The sequence below is a fragment of the Telmatherina bonti genome (assembly GCF_933228915.1).
Source record: "Telmatherina bonti genome assembly, chromosome: 14".
Lineage (NCBI taxonomy): Eukaryota > Metazoa > Chordata > Actinopteri > Atheriniformes > Telmatherinidae > Telmatherina > Telmatherina bonti.
In genome coordinates, this window is record NC_136612.1 from 22546143 (window position 1) to 22562393 (window position 16251).

Here is a 16251-nt window from a genome sequence, read left to right on the forward strand (position 1 = left end):
GGTTAACATCACAAGGAGGACCGCAAACATGAGGGCATGTTTTTTCCTCTTCTCTCTCCAACATAATTCTTAATTGTTTTGTCCATTCATAATTTTCAGAAGTGCAGTGTTTATTGCTGCTACACTGTTTTGTGTAACGCTGTCTTCCAACTGACTGACGACTTACAACAGACCTTCCTGCTAATGCAAACCAACAGAATCATTTTCACTTATTAACTAACCACAAATATAAATCATAAAATGCATTTTAATTAATTGTTCAGCCAAATAACCTTTTAATAGTTACTCTAAGCATTGTTGATATCTAAGAGTATTATTTTTATTGAAGCGTTTGCTGGAAAGCTATGACCTGAAAATTCCAGCCACTTAACAGTGTCCTAAAATCTGCAACACAGCCTCTATTAAATTCCCCATACTGCACCTCATCAAGCATGGAAATGGGCTGAGCGGCTCTAATCTAAATTAAACTCAAACAGAGTGACACCATCAAACCAACGAGGAGGTCATGGGAGAATTAACACACTATAACAGGACTGTTGTCTGTGCTTGTGCACTGGAACCTATCGCAGTTGCATAGACAAAGCAGACGTGATGTATACAATAGGAGGCCATGGGGCAACACAGGCGATTCTGTCAGGCACTAGGCTGCTTCATCCCTGAATAATGCGTGGTGGTCAGTGTGTGGGTTGTGCTTTGGGCCTGACTGAGCTATAAAGGCAATGAAGGGTTGCAGGAACATCATGTTCTCACAGAAAAGGGAAACACTGGCGTGGAAGTTACTGTCATGCACACATACATATTTACCCCATATATTCATTCACATAAAATGAAATGTGACACTTTCCACGATCACAACTGAGATGAATCACTTCTTCATAGTTTACAACCTATAACATGTTGTTGTTGGCTTCCACTCTTGCAGCAGTTCAAGTAGTTCCAAGAGCCATTTCATTTCAAGAGACTGGTGGGGAGTGTACACTGTGAATATTTGACATTCTGCACACCACCTGTACTAAGGTAAGTAAGGAGGAGTCATTTAAACATATGCTTAAAACAAGGACATAATGCATGCAATTACACACAATATAACCACAGTCACACATGCACACACTCACAACAGTGGTAATGTGCATGCAGCCAAAAAGGCTGAAGACAAAACATAGCTAACTGGAGAACTGTCCTGTATAACCTTAGGTTAAACAAAACAGTTCCATAAGAACTCCTTACACTAACAATGTTACATTTCTCACTATTTTTTAAAGATTCAGTAAAATATGGATGGAGCGAAAGATGAAAAAGGATGACCAGTGGCAGAAAAGGTTGTAGGGAGGCATGTTGAAACACGACCAACAGTATGAGAGAGAAAAACACTTTGCAAGTTATCTGTGCAATTGTACGCATGTTAAAGTGTGTGTTTCTGCATACATCTGTGCACTTGCTAATGTGCTTGTTGGAGTGTGTTTATGTGCTCCAGCATGCCAAGGTCTAGCCTGGCTGATAAGGACTTCCTATAAATGACATGTTTTAAGTATATGCCCTGTGGTTTGCAAGAGTGTTCAGGTGAAGTTGTTTGAGATTAAGCTAAGATGCAATAAGCTTGAGGAGGTACGACTAGTGGCTTGTTAGATGGTGGTGGGGATGGTCGAGGTTCAGTCAGGCCTGCAGCTCTCCTGTGGTGAGTGACCTCATCGCCTGGCCCCTGGCATTGTGGCAGCAGCACAAAGCCATGCAGGGGACAGAGAGGGAAGACTACATATGAATGTGGGGGAGGGACTGGCTGTGAGTGCCGATGTGGATGTGAATGAGCCTGCATGACTGAAAATAGGAGAAAGACAGGGACAGAAAGAGGGAAAGTATTGAATTTGAAAAAAAAGGTGAAAAGGGACCACCAGGCTCTCAGAAAAAGTTAGACATGAGAACACACACAGAGTCAATATTAGCACACACTCAAATAAATAAACTGAACAAAAACACAAACTTGCTCATTTGTTCATACTGCTGTTATTACACAACCTACACATCACTTTTGTACCTGAACAAGCAGGTAAAGAGGTTCTCGCTACAATATGGGTGGGGGGGGGCGCAAAAGAAAAAAACATATGAATGACCATGAAAGTCAACACAGTACACAAACAACAAGGTATTTTTTCAACAGCTGTCTTAAGCTATTTTTAAAAAGTGGGGACATCTGGGAAAGAGAGGACTTACATCCAATCTTCCATTCGGTTTCTGCATCCTGTTTACGGCGTGTATGATGCCAGAAAAGACAGTCTGCGAAGGTTCACCTGATTCAGTGAGTATGACTGCACAGCAATTGGGAACATGATCATTTTGGACATTGTTATTTGGACATGTTATTTGTTTATTCTTTCAGATCCAGTGAAAAAGACCAGGTCAGAGGAAGCAGTGAAGCAGTGAAGTTATAATTCATACCTGTTTAATGTGTGTGTGTGTGTGTGTGTGTGTGTGTGTGTATGTGGCAAAAACACCCTCTAGGGGCAGCTATATGGTAACAACAGACATTGAGTGGATGGAGGATGTGTGTTTCATTTCACTTTGTTACATTTCACGATCTTGTTATTTCTTGTTATTTCATGAAAAAAAAGAATAAATAAATGTATGTGACTGATATTAACCCAGATATGTAAAAGCTCAAAGACCAGGTCTCATGTCTGTTATTTGGCCATCAGATATGGTGTAGACAGCTGAGTTTATCAGATATGACTGATAATGGCCTATCTCCACTTACATCCTCTTTGTTGCTTTGTCTCCACATACACACCTTAAAAAAACACAAAGTGCAAAAGCAGCTTTTTCCTGGTATTTTAATGTCTTTCACTTTGCTTTGTTTGTTTGCAAGTTTTCTGTCACTCGCACATCTATTTATTATTGTTCCTGTATCTCTTCCAGCACACACTCCACTCACACAGAGTATCAGTACACTAAAGATGTTGCCTGTCCATCGGCAGGAGTTAGTGGAGAAGGTGCAGAGGTCAGAGTTTCAGGGTCAGGGGTCAACTAATCAGTCACTTAATCTACTCATTACTCTGCTTGTTAATTAGAGGATTAAGGCAGACAGGATGGGGTAAGAACCACCTCTTAACTATTGGGCAGACTAATTTATTTTTTTTTCTTTTTGGCTGATGTATTTATGGCATTCCACAGAAAAGTAAAAATCTTTATTTTGGGGCTTTTTTTTCAGTCCATATAAAAGATTCAATAAGACCTGTTGCCAGATGATGATATTATTTTACTATACTGTAAACTCTGCCGAGAGAAATAAAGCAGAATAAATGGGGTTTCCGGATGCATAGCTGCAAGACTGTTAGTATGGATATACAGCAAATGAGGCTCCAACTTTTCCCCCAAAGGGAATGTTTCATTTATGGGGAAATAAGACTAATATGATAGGAGTTGACAGCCTTAAGTGTCTATTTGAGCATAATTTTCATGTGTCAAGGAAAAAGTAAACTCATCTGAGTTTCTTAGCATCTGATTATTATTCTTGCCTGATTTATCTCAGTCTTTTAACATAATACACAGAGATGTTGGGGATCATCAAGGTCATTCAACCAGCTGTGCAATAAACAGGCTAATATTAACTCTTCACAATGTAGCACTATCAGAAGTCTCATTTCCCTTACAGCTGGAAGCTAGAAAAGAAACACTTAAAACAGGAAATGTTTATATAGACACTAATGCTACTATTGACTGTATTAAACTTACTCCCAAAAGGTTTTTAAGAGAGTGCAGTAGCTGGACAATAGGCTGGTAATGAGGATGCATCAGGATATTATGCACTTGTACATGTTTTATATACAAGTATATATGTGCAGATGCAGCACTGTAAACCTAACAAAGGGCTACTGTCATATTAAAACGGCTACAAAATTATATTTTCCAATTTAAAACTTTAAAGAAATATTCAAATCTAAGTGCTATAGTTAGTTGAAACCGAAGCAAAATCATAAGACATCCTGATGACAGGATAGTAGATTCAACTGATATGATCCATTACATTTATGTCAGCACTGACACAAATGACTACAGCCAGATCTGAGTATTAGTAAAGTAAACTGAGAGCAATGCAGAATCAAAAACTTGTCCTGGCTTATCTAATAACTTGGTTGTTCACATTTGGTTTTAATATCTTAAAAGGATCATATTGCTTGTTAATAGCAACAAACAGATGGGTCCGTCCATTTGTCACTTTCCAGCAACACCATTCATTAATTCATCCATTCATTCATTCATTCATTCATTATCTGTACAACTTAATCCAATTCAGGGTTGTGGGGGAGCTGGAATGAACAGATGAGAGGTGACGTACAATCTGGACAGGTCACTAGTCTGTCGCAGGGCAAATATGTTCAATAAAGAAATCAAAAATTTTAAAAAATCTTTAAACTCATTTTAAAACACATTTCTATCATCTTAAACCAGGAATATGTGTGATAATTGATAATTATTTAGAAAATTAAGGTTAACAATTAAAGTTCTTTTCGGTACAGCTTATGTAACTTCTTTCACCCAAAATTATACAGGTACATCACAGAAAATTAGAATATTATGAATAAGTTCAGTATTTTTTGTCACTCATTTGAGAATGTGAAACCCATATATTCCATGGATTCATAACACATAGAGTGAAACATTTCAAACATTTATTTCTTGAAATTTTGATGATTGTGGCTTATAGATGATGAAAACCCAAAATGCAGTGTCTCAGAAAATTAGAATATTACATAAGATCAATGGAGAATAGGATATTTTAAACAGAAATGTCAGCCTTCTGAAAAGTATGTTCATTTCCATGCACTCAGTACTTGGTTGGGTCTCCTTTTGCATGAAATACTGCATTAATGCGGCGTGGCAATGGAAGTGATCAGCGTGTGGCACTGCTCAGGTGTAATGGAAGGCCAGGTTGCTTTGATAGCAGCCTTCAGGTCATCTAGTTGGGTCTGGTCTCTCTCATCTTCCTCTTGACAATACCCCACAGATTCTCTATGGGGTTCACATCAAGTGAGTTTGTTGGCCAATCAAGCACAGTAACACCATGGTTATTGAACCAGCTTTTGGTACCTTTGGCAGTGTAAGCAGGTGCCAAGTCCTGATGGGAAAAAAATCAGCAACTACAGAAAGCTTGTCAGCAGAAGGAAGCATGAAGTGCTCTAAAATGTCCTGGCAGATGCTGTGTTGACTGTGTACTTCAGAAAACACAGTGGACTAACACCAGCAGATGACATGGCTCCCAAATCATCACTGACTGTGGAAACTTCACACTGGACTTCAAGCAATGTGGATTCTGTGCCTCTCCACTCTTCCTCCAGACTTTAGGACCTTGATTTCCAAATTCAAACAAAATGCAAAACTTGCTTTCATCAAATTTTCTGAGACACTGCATTTTGGGTTTTCATTATCTATAAGCCACAATCATCAAAATTTCAAGAAATAAATGTTTGAAATGTTTCACTCTATGTGTAATGAATCTATAAAATATTTAGGTTTCTATAGAAATCTATAAGAAAGCAAAATGTGAGAAGGTTTTCATATCATGCAAAAAACACACACACAGCTGGTGCAGCTCAAAAACTTTGTGGCCATAAAGTCTGACATATGGAATGGTGTGTTCATCAAAGACTGAAGCCTCAGCTGGAGCAGACACACTGGGAAAACAGTCTAGTGTGCTTACTTGAGAATTTTATTTGAATGTGTGTGAATGCACATGTTTCTCTGCATGTTTCTCATGATAATGTAATCCATGTCATCCTTTGTAGCGGTAGTGGCCTTTCTATGCTTGGTTATCTACTTGTACGTGTTCACTACAGCCTTGTGCTTTGTGCTGTTGTCTACTTCACTGACCCTCTTCACAACTTTGCCTTCTCAATAAAACTGATGTTATTTATAAACACATTATGTTTTAGAAATCATTTTTGTACATATCCATGATTATTCCAGAGATAATTAGCAATTGACAAAAGGTGTCATCTAATTTTTCTTTCTTTTTTTTAACATTTCATGTATGAACGTAAAATTATAATTCAATAAGGTAAAAAAAAATTCTCTTTTTTTTCATTTTTTTGATGCCTAAAATACTCAAAAAGTCTTTCAGAACTTTTCTTTAAAAAAAAGCTGAGTTAGCAAACATTTAAAAGAAGATATAATCTGAACACAGACCACTTGTTGGGTCTGTTACAGTCCAAGTAATCTTCTTATCCTCAGATGCCCCCTCTGGATCATTTTACTCCTGACTGGCTCATTCCTGCAATTATACACACTCATCACTGTTCCAAAGGAAAACCAAAAATCCAGCTTCACTGCTGACAAGAATCCTGTGGAAAGACATGCACTGTGTAATGTTTGTACGGCACATTTAGGGAATCGCTTGCTCCAACAAAAAATCTAAAATGCTCAGTCATCTGGTTTTAGCTTCACATGGTAACTACTGTAAATAAAAAGCTAAATCACAGACAGATTCAACACTAAAATAAAATACTGAAGAAAGGCCAAAACACACGATGAAAACTGTAGAACTTCAGGGAAAAAAAAAATCAATTTATAAGGTGAAAAGTCTACTAGAAAGTTAAAAGCTCAAGCCGTCTTGTCAACAGTGTCTGATACTATACTTATTAATATACACTGATTACAGGGCGAGCATAGTCTCCCTGGATTCCTAGAAAGGCAGATTAGTAAATTAAGAAGATGAGCGATTATGAATGATATACAGAGTGACAGGGTAACATAACAAGAAACATGACCACAAAAAAGAGAAGAGCGCAGAAAAAAGACCTCGAGAGAGCAAAGAAACAAAGAAGCTGTCATTATTTTCAATCTTACAACTGAAGGGATGATAGCATAATATAGTGCTAATAAGGGAACAAATTGTGTGGTGCTCAGCTTACATAACTGTGGAGTGACTAATCATACAAGATGTTTCCTTGATCCACTGCATACAATCTTCAGCCTGGGGTTTTTTCTGATTGCCTTATTGACAAAATTCACAATCATTTTCTAAAAAAAAAAAAAAAAAATTAGGGGAAAAATAAAAACAAAAGCAAGTAAAGAATTTTTCATTTCATACATTGATCCATCAGTTTGATGTTGACAAGTATGTGATCATGTCATGTCACATGTAAGCTAATACCAAGAGTAGGTGTCAACTGTCACTGTCTTCACAAACACTGAGACCATATCTGTAAAAGCATCTAAAGAAACGAGTCAGTGGAGAAGAGCAGGAATGAAAGAGTGAGAGGCGGGGGGGGGGGGGGATGTAGTTAAGACTCCATCTGCTGATCTGCGTCAATCCAGTTCTGGCACATCAAGAGAAAGCTGGTGTACTTTATGCCATGACTTCATCAATGCCAACAACAGAAGGCATCAAGGCGTGAAAACATTTTTCACTTTGATGCTGATAGGCTTAGTTCTCTCTTTTGATGCCTTTTGTAACAGGGATATACACTGTCACTGCAGACAATCACAAAAGTACAGCAGGTTGAGTGTGAAAGAATTCATCTTTTTCAGGCCGTGAGATGTTGTGCACTTAATTTTTGTATTTCTTTATAAGAGGCGCACTACCATTTGGAAAAAATATTGACTGTGAAATAAGACTTTACTTTTTATATAAATATGAATAAGCTATATAAATGTGTGTTTAATAGACAAATGCAAAATACTGTGTAATGCCAATTTTCATACAGCTAGTGAACACCTTTATGTTGTTGGGTTGTAACCCTTTTGCAACGAAATAAATTATAAATCAAATGTTATAGGTTAGCATAAGAATTCAGTCTGAGCATGTACAGGGCTTATAATAATCATTAATAGTTTATATATGTATATTTTACTATCATTTGAAAATGTGGTCTTGTGAACTATATATCTGGCCAAGAAAAATGTTTAAATGTTGACTATTCATGTGTATTTCCTTGAGAGAGGTTAGCTGTAAACCAGTAATAAACTTTTACAAGCTTTCTACATGCTTTTTAAAATATTTACCTTTGCCTTTCAAATGTTTTAAATCCAGGCAATATCACCAAGAAAGTATTGATTATGTCAGAGATAAAGCACACAATATTGAATTGAGATGTATTTCAATCTTCTGTTAAATGGGGGCCAGGTATTTCATGGAATACGGCAGACCAGACAGTTTATATTTTTAAAGACCTTATTGTATTGATGACTTCATGTTCACCCACAAATCCCAAAAGAAATTCCTGTTAACACTGCATCAATTGTTGATGCTAGCTGTGTGTTGTGAGATTGCGTACATGACAGACAGTCGATTAAATTCTACATCTTGCATGGTTTCATAAGCTGATGACAACAGCATTACATAGCTTTGCATGCCAAGAGGTTTTGTGTATATTAAAACCTGATGGCTTAAGGTCTGTTACCAGATATTTTTCTGTTGTAATGCTAATCTGCCACATCAGCCATTACAGTATGTGGTTTTCAAACTGTCCAGATCTATCACATGTTGCACCTCACTCAGGGCTCCTTCAGATGCAGTGACATGCAATCAGAGAAGCCTGCTTGCTTGTGCCAAGAGAGCATTTCAAATTGTCAGCTGACGAAAGAATGGAAAAACTGTATTTTGGGTTTGGTCTGTGGAAGGCCTTGCCAACAGGAAAGCTCCGGTGTTTTCTTCTCCATGGCGCATAATGGATTCGTCTTGCCAATGAAACACTATTCCGGCTGGCGGCAAGGACCGCCAGCCACCTGAGAGACTTTCCCACAATACCCCATCCCCTGTCAGAGCCAGACTCAGTCATCGTCGAAGATCTGGGACAGATGGAAGAATGATGAGACGATGGCTGAAGAGAGGAGGAATGTGACAGAACAATGACTTGGACCAGATGGGTTAAAATAAAGAGGGAATAAGGAAACTTGGCAACGTTCTTTCTCTTAAGGAAAACTATGGATAATTGTTGATATCTAAACACTGTGCACCCCCGCCCAATACGCAACACAATACTACTATACACAGATTTTGCCATAGCAACCAACAACACAACACAGCATACACAGAAACATCCAGTTGCCCCTTACACACCCATTGATGTACCCCCTTCTCTTCTTCCACCATCTGTCTGCAGACTTTAGATGCAGGCAGTACTATCACACAGTGATTATGAGCATAACACTTTTTCTGTAAAACAATGGTTTGTTCATCCTTTTACCTTTTTGAGTGTGTAAATACTTATCGTCTAAACACATTTTTGCTCTCCTGGTGTTTCAGTTAGTATTTAAACCTCATTGAAGAAAAGACTGGGCTCACACAGGTTTCATACCTTCTCTCGTTGTCATCCAGGTGAGCAAACAGCACGTTCTTAGAGATTGCCTTGGCCAATGCAGTCATGGTCTTGTAGTCTTTTGGAATCACCTGTGTAGACAAAGAAATAATTACTGCAAAATGGATGGCAGTAACGAACTCCAGGTGGACACATGAAACAAACTAGCGCAAACACATGCTATGACCAACTTCAAAAGCAAACTAAATTAAGTAATTAAAGAGCAGTGTTTTGGCAAGCTCTGAAAGGAATATTGCACGTGTGTCTGTATATTTTTGGGGAAGCCCATCTGTTCAGGGATTACATTCAAAATGTCACATAGACCTTAAAAATTCACAAGAGCGCTAAACTTATTCATAAAACATGCATTTTCATGTTCCAGACTCTGTGGCGGGTGCTCATGAAAAGGGAATGGCAACATCTGAAGCCACAATAAAGCTGCACACAGAAGTCTGTGAAGAAGTCATCCTAGAAAAGAATTTATACTTATATAAAAATAATGTTAGAAGAGTAAAAACTAATGGAAAGATGGAAGAAAATAAAACTTGTTTCTCTTGAATGATTCTAAGTGGAAGTTTGTGTGTGTGTGTGTGTGTATTTCTTCTCGTTGTGGGAGAAAGGAGGGCTAAGGCTGTAATTGAGTTAAGGCCACAGATGTCTCCACATGAAGACAACCACACTGTGCAGTGCACAATATGCACACAAATGTGCATACAACCACATCACATAACATAATATGCAGTGCTGAAGTTTTATCTTTGTGTAGAACTAAAAACCTGGGTACTCAGTGGGCATAAAGAGAAACAGGCTGGTCAGGAATGGAAATCAAACTGGAGAAGTACAGAAATTTTAGGTCAGCCTACTTTTCATCTGTAAGATCCAGATCCAACACTGTCACCCAGGAGATCATTCAATGTCAGGGCACTCAACTTGTTACCACTTTGAAGAAAAGATATTTGCTATAAAGATTATGATGCAGAGTGCACCAGTTTTTCTGGTACTGGTTGGGGTATTAGGCTCAAAAAATATATTTATGTTTAAATTTTAACTGAGATTCAAGCAACTTTAACCTTTTTGTTAACACAAGCTCAAACTAATAGGCCTCTATTTTTCAAGATGCTCTGCAACTTATGGCAAAGTCATTTCAGATAAGCAAAGTTAGCTAATTGTATTCTGTTAAAGCAACTGTAAATTTTCACTGTGGAGCCTTTAATGAAAGTGATGTAATAGGATACCAGCACATTTGTGTATGTCTTTGATTGTGTGTCTGTCTGTGTTTTAACCTCATCAAAGGTAAGAGGACACAGTGTTCTCTCACAGTGAGGCAATAATGTGCTTTCATGTCTTAATTGGATTTTGATTAACTTTTCACTGATTGCCTTGTTGTGCAAGTTAAGGACATGCAGTAAGTTCTTTTCTACATAGTACTGATGTGGTGGTAAAATGTTGCATGTGTTGATTGTGTCAGTTCATCTGATGGGAAGGAAATCCGAGTGAAAAGCAACCCAGGATGAAGGCAGGCTTTTTACAGCTACATACGATTGCAGTTGGAAGTCTTCAGACCTAAAAACAAAAATATATAAATGCAAAGATCACTTTGGTACCTTTCATTCATATTAGCCAAATTTCTGCCCCCAAATTTCTAGGAGTTCCCCATAATTTGGTGTGCGGTTAGATTTCTGGCCCCACCATGGAGCAAAGTGCCACAAATCACGTACACCAGTGCGCACATGCACACACACCCAAACACACATAATGCATGCTCCAGTAACCAGGCGTGTTGATTGGAGTTCATGCTATTATGTCATTACGAAGCAATTTATGTTAAGTTAATTGGAAGTGAACAAACACAGTAATGCACACAAACTAGAACGTATTTGTGTACTTGTGAGGATATGCACGAGTGTATTGTCTAACTTTCTAGAGGTGTAACATACAGTTTATAGTATATTGTACCAGACAAAAGTTTGGACTTACTGTCACAGCTAATGGGAAAATGTGTCCAAATTTTTTGACTGGGGGTGTACAGGAAAATCCCTTCTTATACACCTATACTTATTAACCTAAAAGAAGACTGCTAACTAATAAAAAGGACATACCAATACTTAGTCTTTTTTATACCTGTCAATCACATATCTTCAGAGTCTTTCAATGGAGATATGCAATGTAATTCCAACATAAAGAAAAAACAAAATGCCACAACTGGCTGAGATTTTGAGTCAAACCATGTATTTCATTGGTAGTTATCTGTAATAACATATTTTTTAATGCGCCAATCACATTCATATATTGTGGTTTTTTTTCTGCATTATATAAATATTGAAGAAAATCACATTCTTTGTCCATGTATAAATGTATGTACATGTGTACATGTACAGGATTATCTGGGTTTAATAATCAGCTGTTTGCAAATACATATTCATAACCATGTATTTCAGTGTTTACTGTAAACTGAAACACATACATGGTAACCTCTGGAATGATCTGCTGTGCAAATTGCACATCTTTATTACCACAGGTTTTGATCAACATCAGACACTTTCAGAAATCTATTTATGTTAACTCTCAACTAAAGTTGGGCTGATGCTGATAACAGCATTGGAAATGCTTTCCAATCCCGCCAAAAGAAGATTAGAATCGGCGTCGATTTTTGTCTAAACACCATCTAAAAATACACTGCTCAAAAAAATTAAGGAAACACTGAAGTAACATGTTGTAGATCTGAATCAATTAAATATATTTTATTAAATACTTTGCTCTTTCCATAGTTGAACGTGCTGACAACAAAATCACACAAAAATGATCAATGAAAATCAAATGTATCAACCCATGGAGGTCTGGATTTGGAGTTATACTCAAAATTAAAGTGGAAAAACACACTACAGGCTGATCCAACTTTGATGTAATGTCCTTTAAACAAGTCAAAATGAAGCTCAGTAGTGTGTGTGTCCTCCGCGTGCCTGTATGACCTCCCTACAATGACTTGGCATGCTTCTGATGAGGCAATGGATGTTCTCCTGATGGATCTCCTCCCAGACCTGGACTAAAGCATCCGCCAACTCCTGGATAGTCTGTGGTGCAACTTGGCGTTGGTGGATGGAACGAGACATGATCTCCCAGATGTGCTCAATTGGATTCAGGTCTGGGGAACAGGCGGGCCAGTCCATAACATCAATGCCTTCGCGTTGCAGGAACTGCTGAATCACTCCAGCCACATGAGGTCTAGCATTGTCTTGCATTAGGAGGAACCCAGGGCCAACCACACCATCATATGGTCTCACAAGAGGTCTGAGGATCTCATCTCGGTACCTAATGGCAGTCAGGCTACCTCTTGCGAGAACATGGAGGGCTGTACGGCCCTCCAAAGAAATGCAACCCCACACCATTACTGACCCACTGCCAAACTGGTCATGCTGGAGGATGTTGCAGGCAGCAGAACATTCTCCACAGCGTCTCCAGACTCTGTCACATCTGTCACATGTGCTCAATGTGAACCTGCTTTCATCTGTGAAGAGCACAGGGCACCAGTAGCAAATTTGCCAATCTTGGTGTTCTCTGGCGAATGCCAAACGTCCTGCATGGTGTTGGGCTGTAAGCATAACCCCCACCTGTGGACATAGGGCCCTCATACCACCCTCATGGAGTCTGTTTCTGACTGTTTGAGCAGACACATGTACATTTGTGGCCTGCTGGAGCTCATTTTGCAGGGCTCTGGCAGTGCTCCACCTGTTCCTCCTTGCACAAAGATGGAGGTAGCAGTCCTGCTGCTGGGTTGTTGCCCTCCCATGCCCTCCTCCACGTCTCCTGATGTACTGGCTTGTCTCCTGGTAGCGCCTCCATGCTCTGGACACTACACTGACAGACACAGCAAACCTTCTTGCCACAACTCGCATTGATGTGCCATCCTGATATCGCCAGAAAGCATCGGACATGAGAAGTGGTCTGTGGTCACCACCTGCGGAACCACTCCTTTATTTGGTGCGTCTTGCAAATTGTCTATAATTTCCACCTGTTGTCTATTCTATTTGCACAACAGCATGTGAAATTGATTGTCAATCAGTGTTGCTTCCCAAGTGGACAGTTCGATTTCACAGAACTGTTGTTGATTTGGAGTTACATTGTGCTGTTTAAGTTTTTTCTTTTTTTTTTTTTTTTAACAGTATACATAGAAATGGAATCATAATTCATTTTTCCTGTCCCGCACCACCTACCACAGACACAAGAAGCTGTTTGCATTATGATACATTTGAATTGGTAGAGAAAGGCAGCTACTTGAGTCTCTATTGTGTTAACATTTAGCATTGAAATTTGGTATTACTACTCTATTAGAAAGTGCCACTAGCAAAAAAGCAACGTGCCAAATATGCAGAACTAAAGTTTCCTCAGGTGGCACAAACACTGACAAATTCAACACCAGCAACCTTTTAGGTTGCAAGGAATAGTGGTTGAACTGCATTGACAACAAACACTGACAAGTGCTTTTAAAATGCAAGAAATTCACAAAAAAAAAAAAGAAAGAAAGAAAAAAAATTCCAGGCCCTGTCTGTCATGAAAAAAGTTCACTGGAAGTCCAATTTCAAGTTTATATTTAAAAGAAACCCTTTCATCTACTGAATAATATGTTCTGTGGCAAGCATTTTTTTCATGTGTTAATTCCTGTTTTATATGCTGGGCCAATGAATAATCGTAATGAATACTATACATCAAAGCATATTAGAAATACTTGGTAAGAGCAGACACCGGTAAACCCCAGGTAACAGAATACCAGAAAAAATTTGGGTTAGACCATCCCTCTTCTCTAAAGCTGCATTATTTAGAACATCTTTAAATGTATTGATATAATAAAACTGAGTGTGAGACAATTGCAGAATGAGATTTCAGCATCTGTGTTAAACAGCAGTTTAACAGATGACACATGTAAATGCGATCAATGCTACGAAAAGGTTAAGGGATGGGTAAAACTCTGAAAAAGAACTCATGTCATGAATTCACAGTTTGTATCTTAATCTCACTTACTTGTTGCCTTGTTCTTGTTCAATCATATTTTGATAGGTATTTACAAAGTAACAGCAATATTCCACCTAAATAGGCAATAAACAACCTGAAAGGAAGCCTGATGTTATTGACTACACCTTGCTGTATTTTAAAAATCCCAACTACTGGGAAAGCTAAACTTGGGTTACTCATAGTTACTAGTAAATAGTTACTCTATGAGAGCCATATAGTTGGCAGGTTTTTGCTATCAATGTGTGAGTTCTCTCCAGGTTTCTTCCCACATTACAAAACTAAGCAGGTAAAGTGGTTATTTTAAAGTGAGTAATTCCATCTATGTTGGCCCTGTGGTGCACTGGCAACTCATCCAAGGTGTATTCTTTCTTTTGCTGAATAGCAGTTGGGATTTGTTCCACCGAACCCCCTCCCTCCCAGAGACCCTGATTTGGAATAAGCAGATATGAAAAAATGAATGGATATAGAAAATGTACATGTACATGGATTAGAGGGCAGGCTGACCTTGCGTACGTAGCTGACAGCATCCTCCTCAGTGTATACTTCTGCACTGACTCCTCCCCTGCGACGGCGGGCCTTGACAACAGGGTTTGGTGGTGGTGGGGAAACTTCATCGTCATGTGAGTCTGACTGGCTGTTAGATTTTTGCCGTGCCATGATCTGCTTGCATTCTTCCTGTAGAAACAGAAAATAAATGTTTTGGGATTTTTTTGAATGGCAAGAGAGAAACTGAGGGAAAGAAAATTTCTTTGAAAACAGTGTTAATCAATTCTTCATTCAATACATGAAATAAATGGTATGCAAAGAAACAAATGCATTTACTATTGTGGCTTCTGGCAAGAAAAGCGCCATCATGTGACAGGAACTATTACTTATTTTTAACCTGAAAATTTATCACATGAACAAGTGCTGACGAACTTTGTTCCCCCCTTTTTTTAACATCAAGCACTAACACAAATAAATCTTGAATGGGTGGACATCTGGCTGATATGACCTGGTGTGACAGGCATTGAAAATTTTCATTTGTTGGCAAAATGAAGGAAAAAAAAACTCAACTAGGTCATCTTCACAGATAAAATGCAACAGCAAATAGTAAAGAGAAGAATAAAAGAAACACACGATGCTGCTGACTGCATGTTGTTTAAAGCACTGAACATTGCAGGCAGGTAATGAATTAATGACAGCATAAGTGTGTGATAAAAGCAGTAATGGCTTGAAATATATGCAAGAAGGCCTTGAGAAAAGGGGAGTGGGATATCTGTTTGCATAAACTGGTTGCCATGATCCACTGCTTTCTCTAGTCCTACACAGAAACTGACCATTTTTTAAGCAAATAAGTGCTTAAATTCAGTACTGTGATTGTATTCTCATTCTACTGTTGTTGTGTGTTTGTGTATAACAAAGTGAGGAAACACAAAAACATCAATTCTATCATACCAATTAAAAAAGGGTTGAAAGCTAATAAACATTTTATTCTCTTTAGGAGATCAATGTTTCTAGCTGCTCAACAGTCAGTAGGATCCAGTCTGAAATGTATTTTGGATTTTTCATGATGGGCCAAATGTTTCCATTTGGTAAAAGGCAGACAGACCAGTCCTGTACAGACTGTATGTGATTTAGCATTGATATGGGGGCAATATATAAGCATTCTATTTCTTTAATATCTCTATAAACCTTCCCTATAGCCATCACTGACACCACAAAGAGAGATATGATTAGAAGACACCACCTATAACACAAGATTTTACAAAGCATCAAAGGACTTTTTTTAAGCAGAATTTATAGTGGCAACAATAAAATTGGTGGGTTTGTATTTCATAAGGAAAAATAAACATACATCAGCTGCATTTGCTTAAGTTGGTATGGGAAATACCAATTAATGATTTAGTCAGGCATATATTCTGCATTTTTTGTCAATAGAGGTAAAGTTGTAAAAACAATGTTACAAGCCTCT

General features: G+C 38.3%; 1 protein-coding gene across 1 annotated transcript in view; it reads right to left on the minus strand.

The window, feature by feature from the left end:
• The window catches only part of prkar1b (protein kinase, cAMP-dependent, regulatory, type I, beta), a gene marked incomplete at its 3' end in the record, with an annotated part of 57481 nt that overhangs the window by 30672 nt on the left and 10558 nt on the right, over positions 1 to 16251 (minus strand). Inside the window, exons 2-3 of the mRNA XM_079252520.1 lie at positions 14802 to 14972; positions 9291 to 9382 (exon numbers count right to left, since the gene is read on the minus strand). Coding sequence (XP_079108646.1) covers positions 9291 to 9382; positions 14802 to 14972 — 263 coding nt within the window. The remainder of the gene's footprint in view (positions 1 to 9290; positions 9383 to 14801; positions 14973 to 16251) is intronic.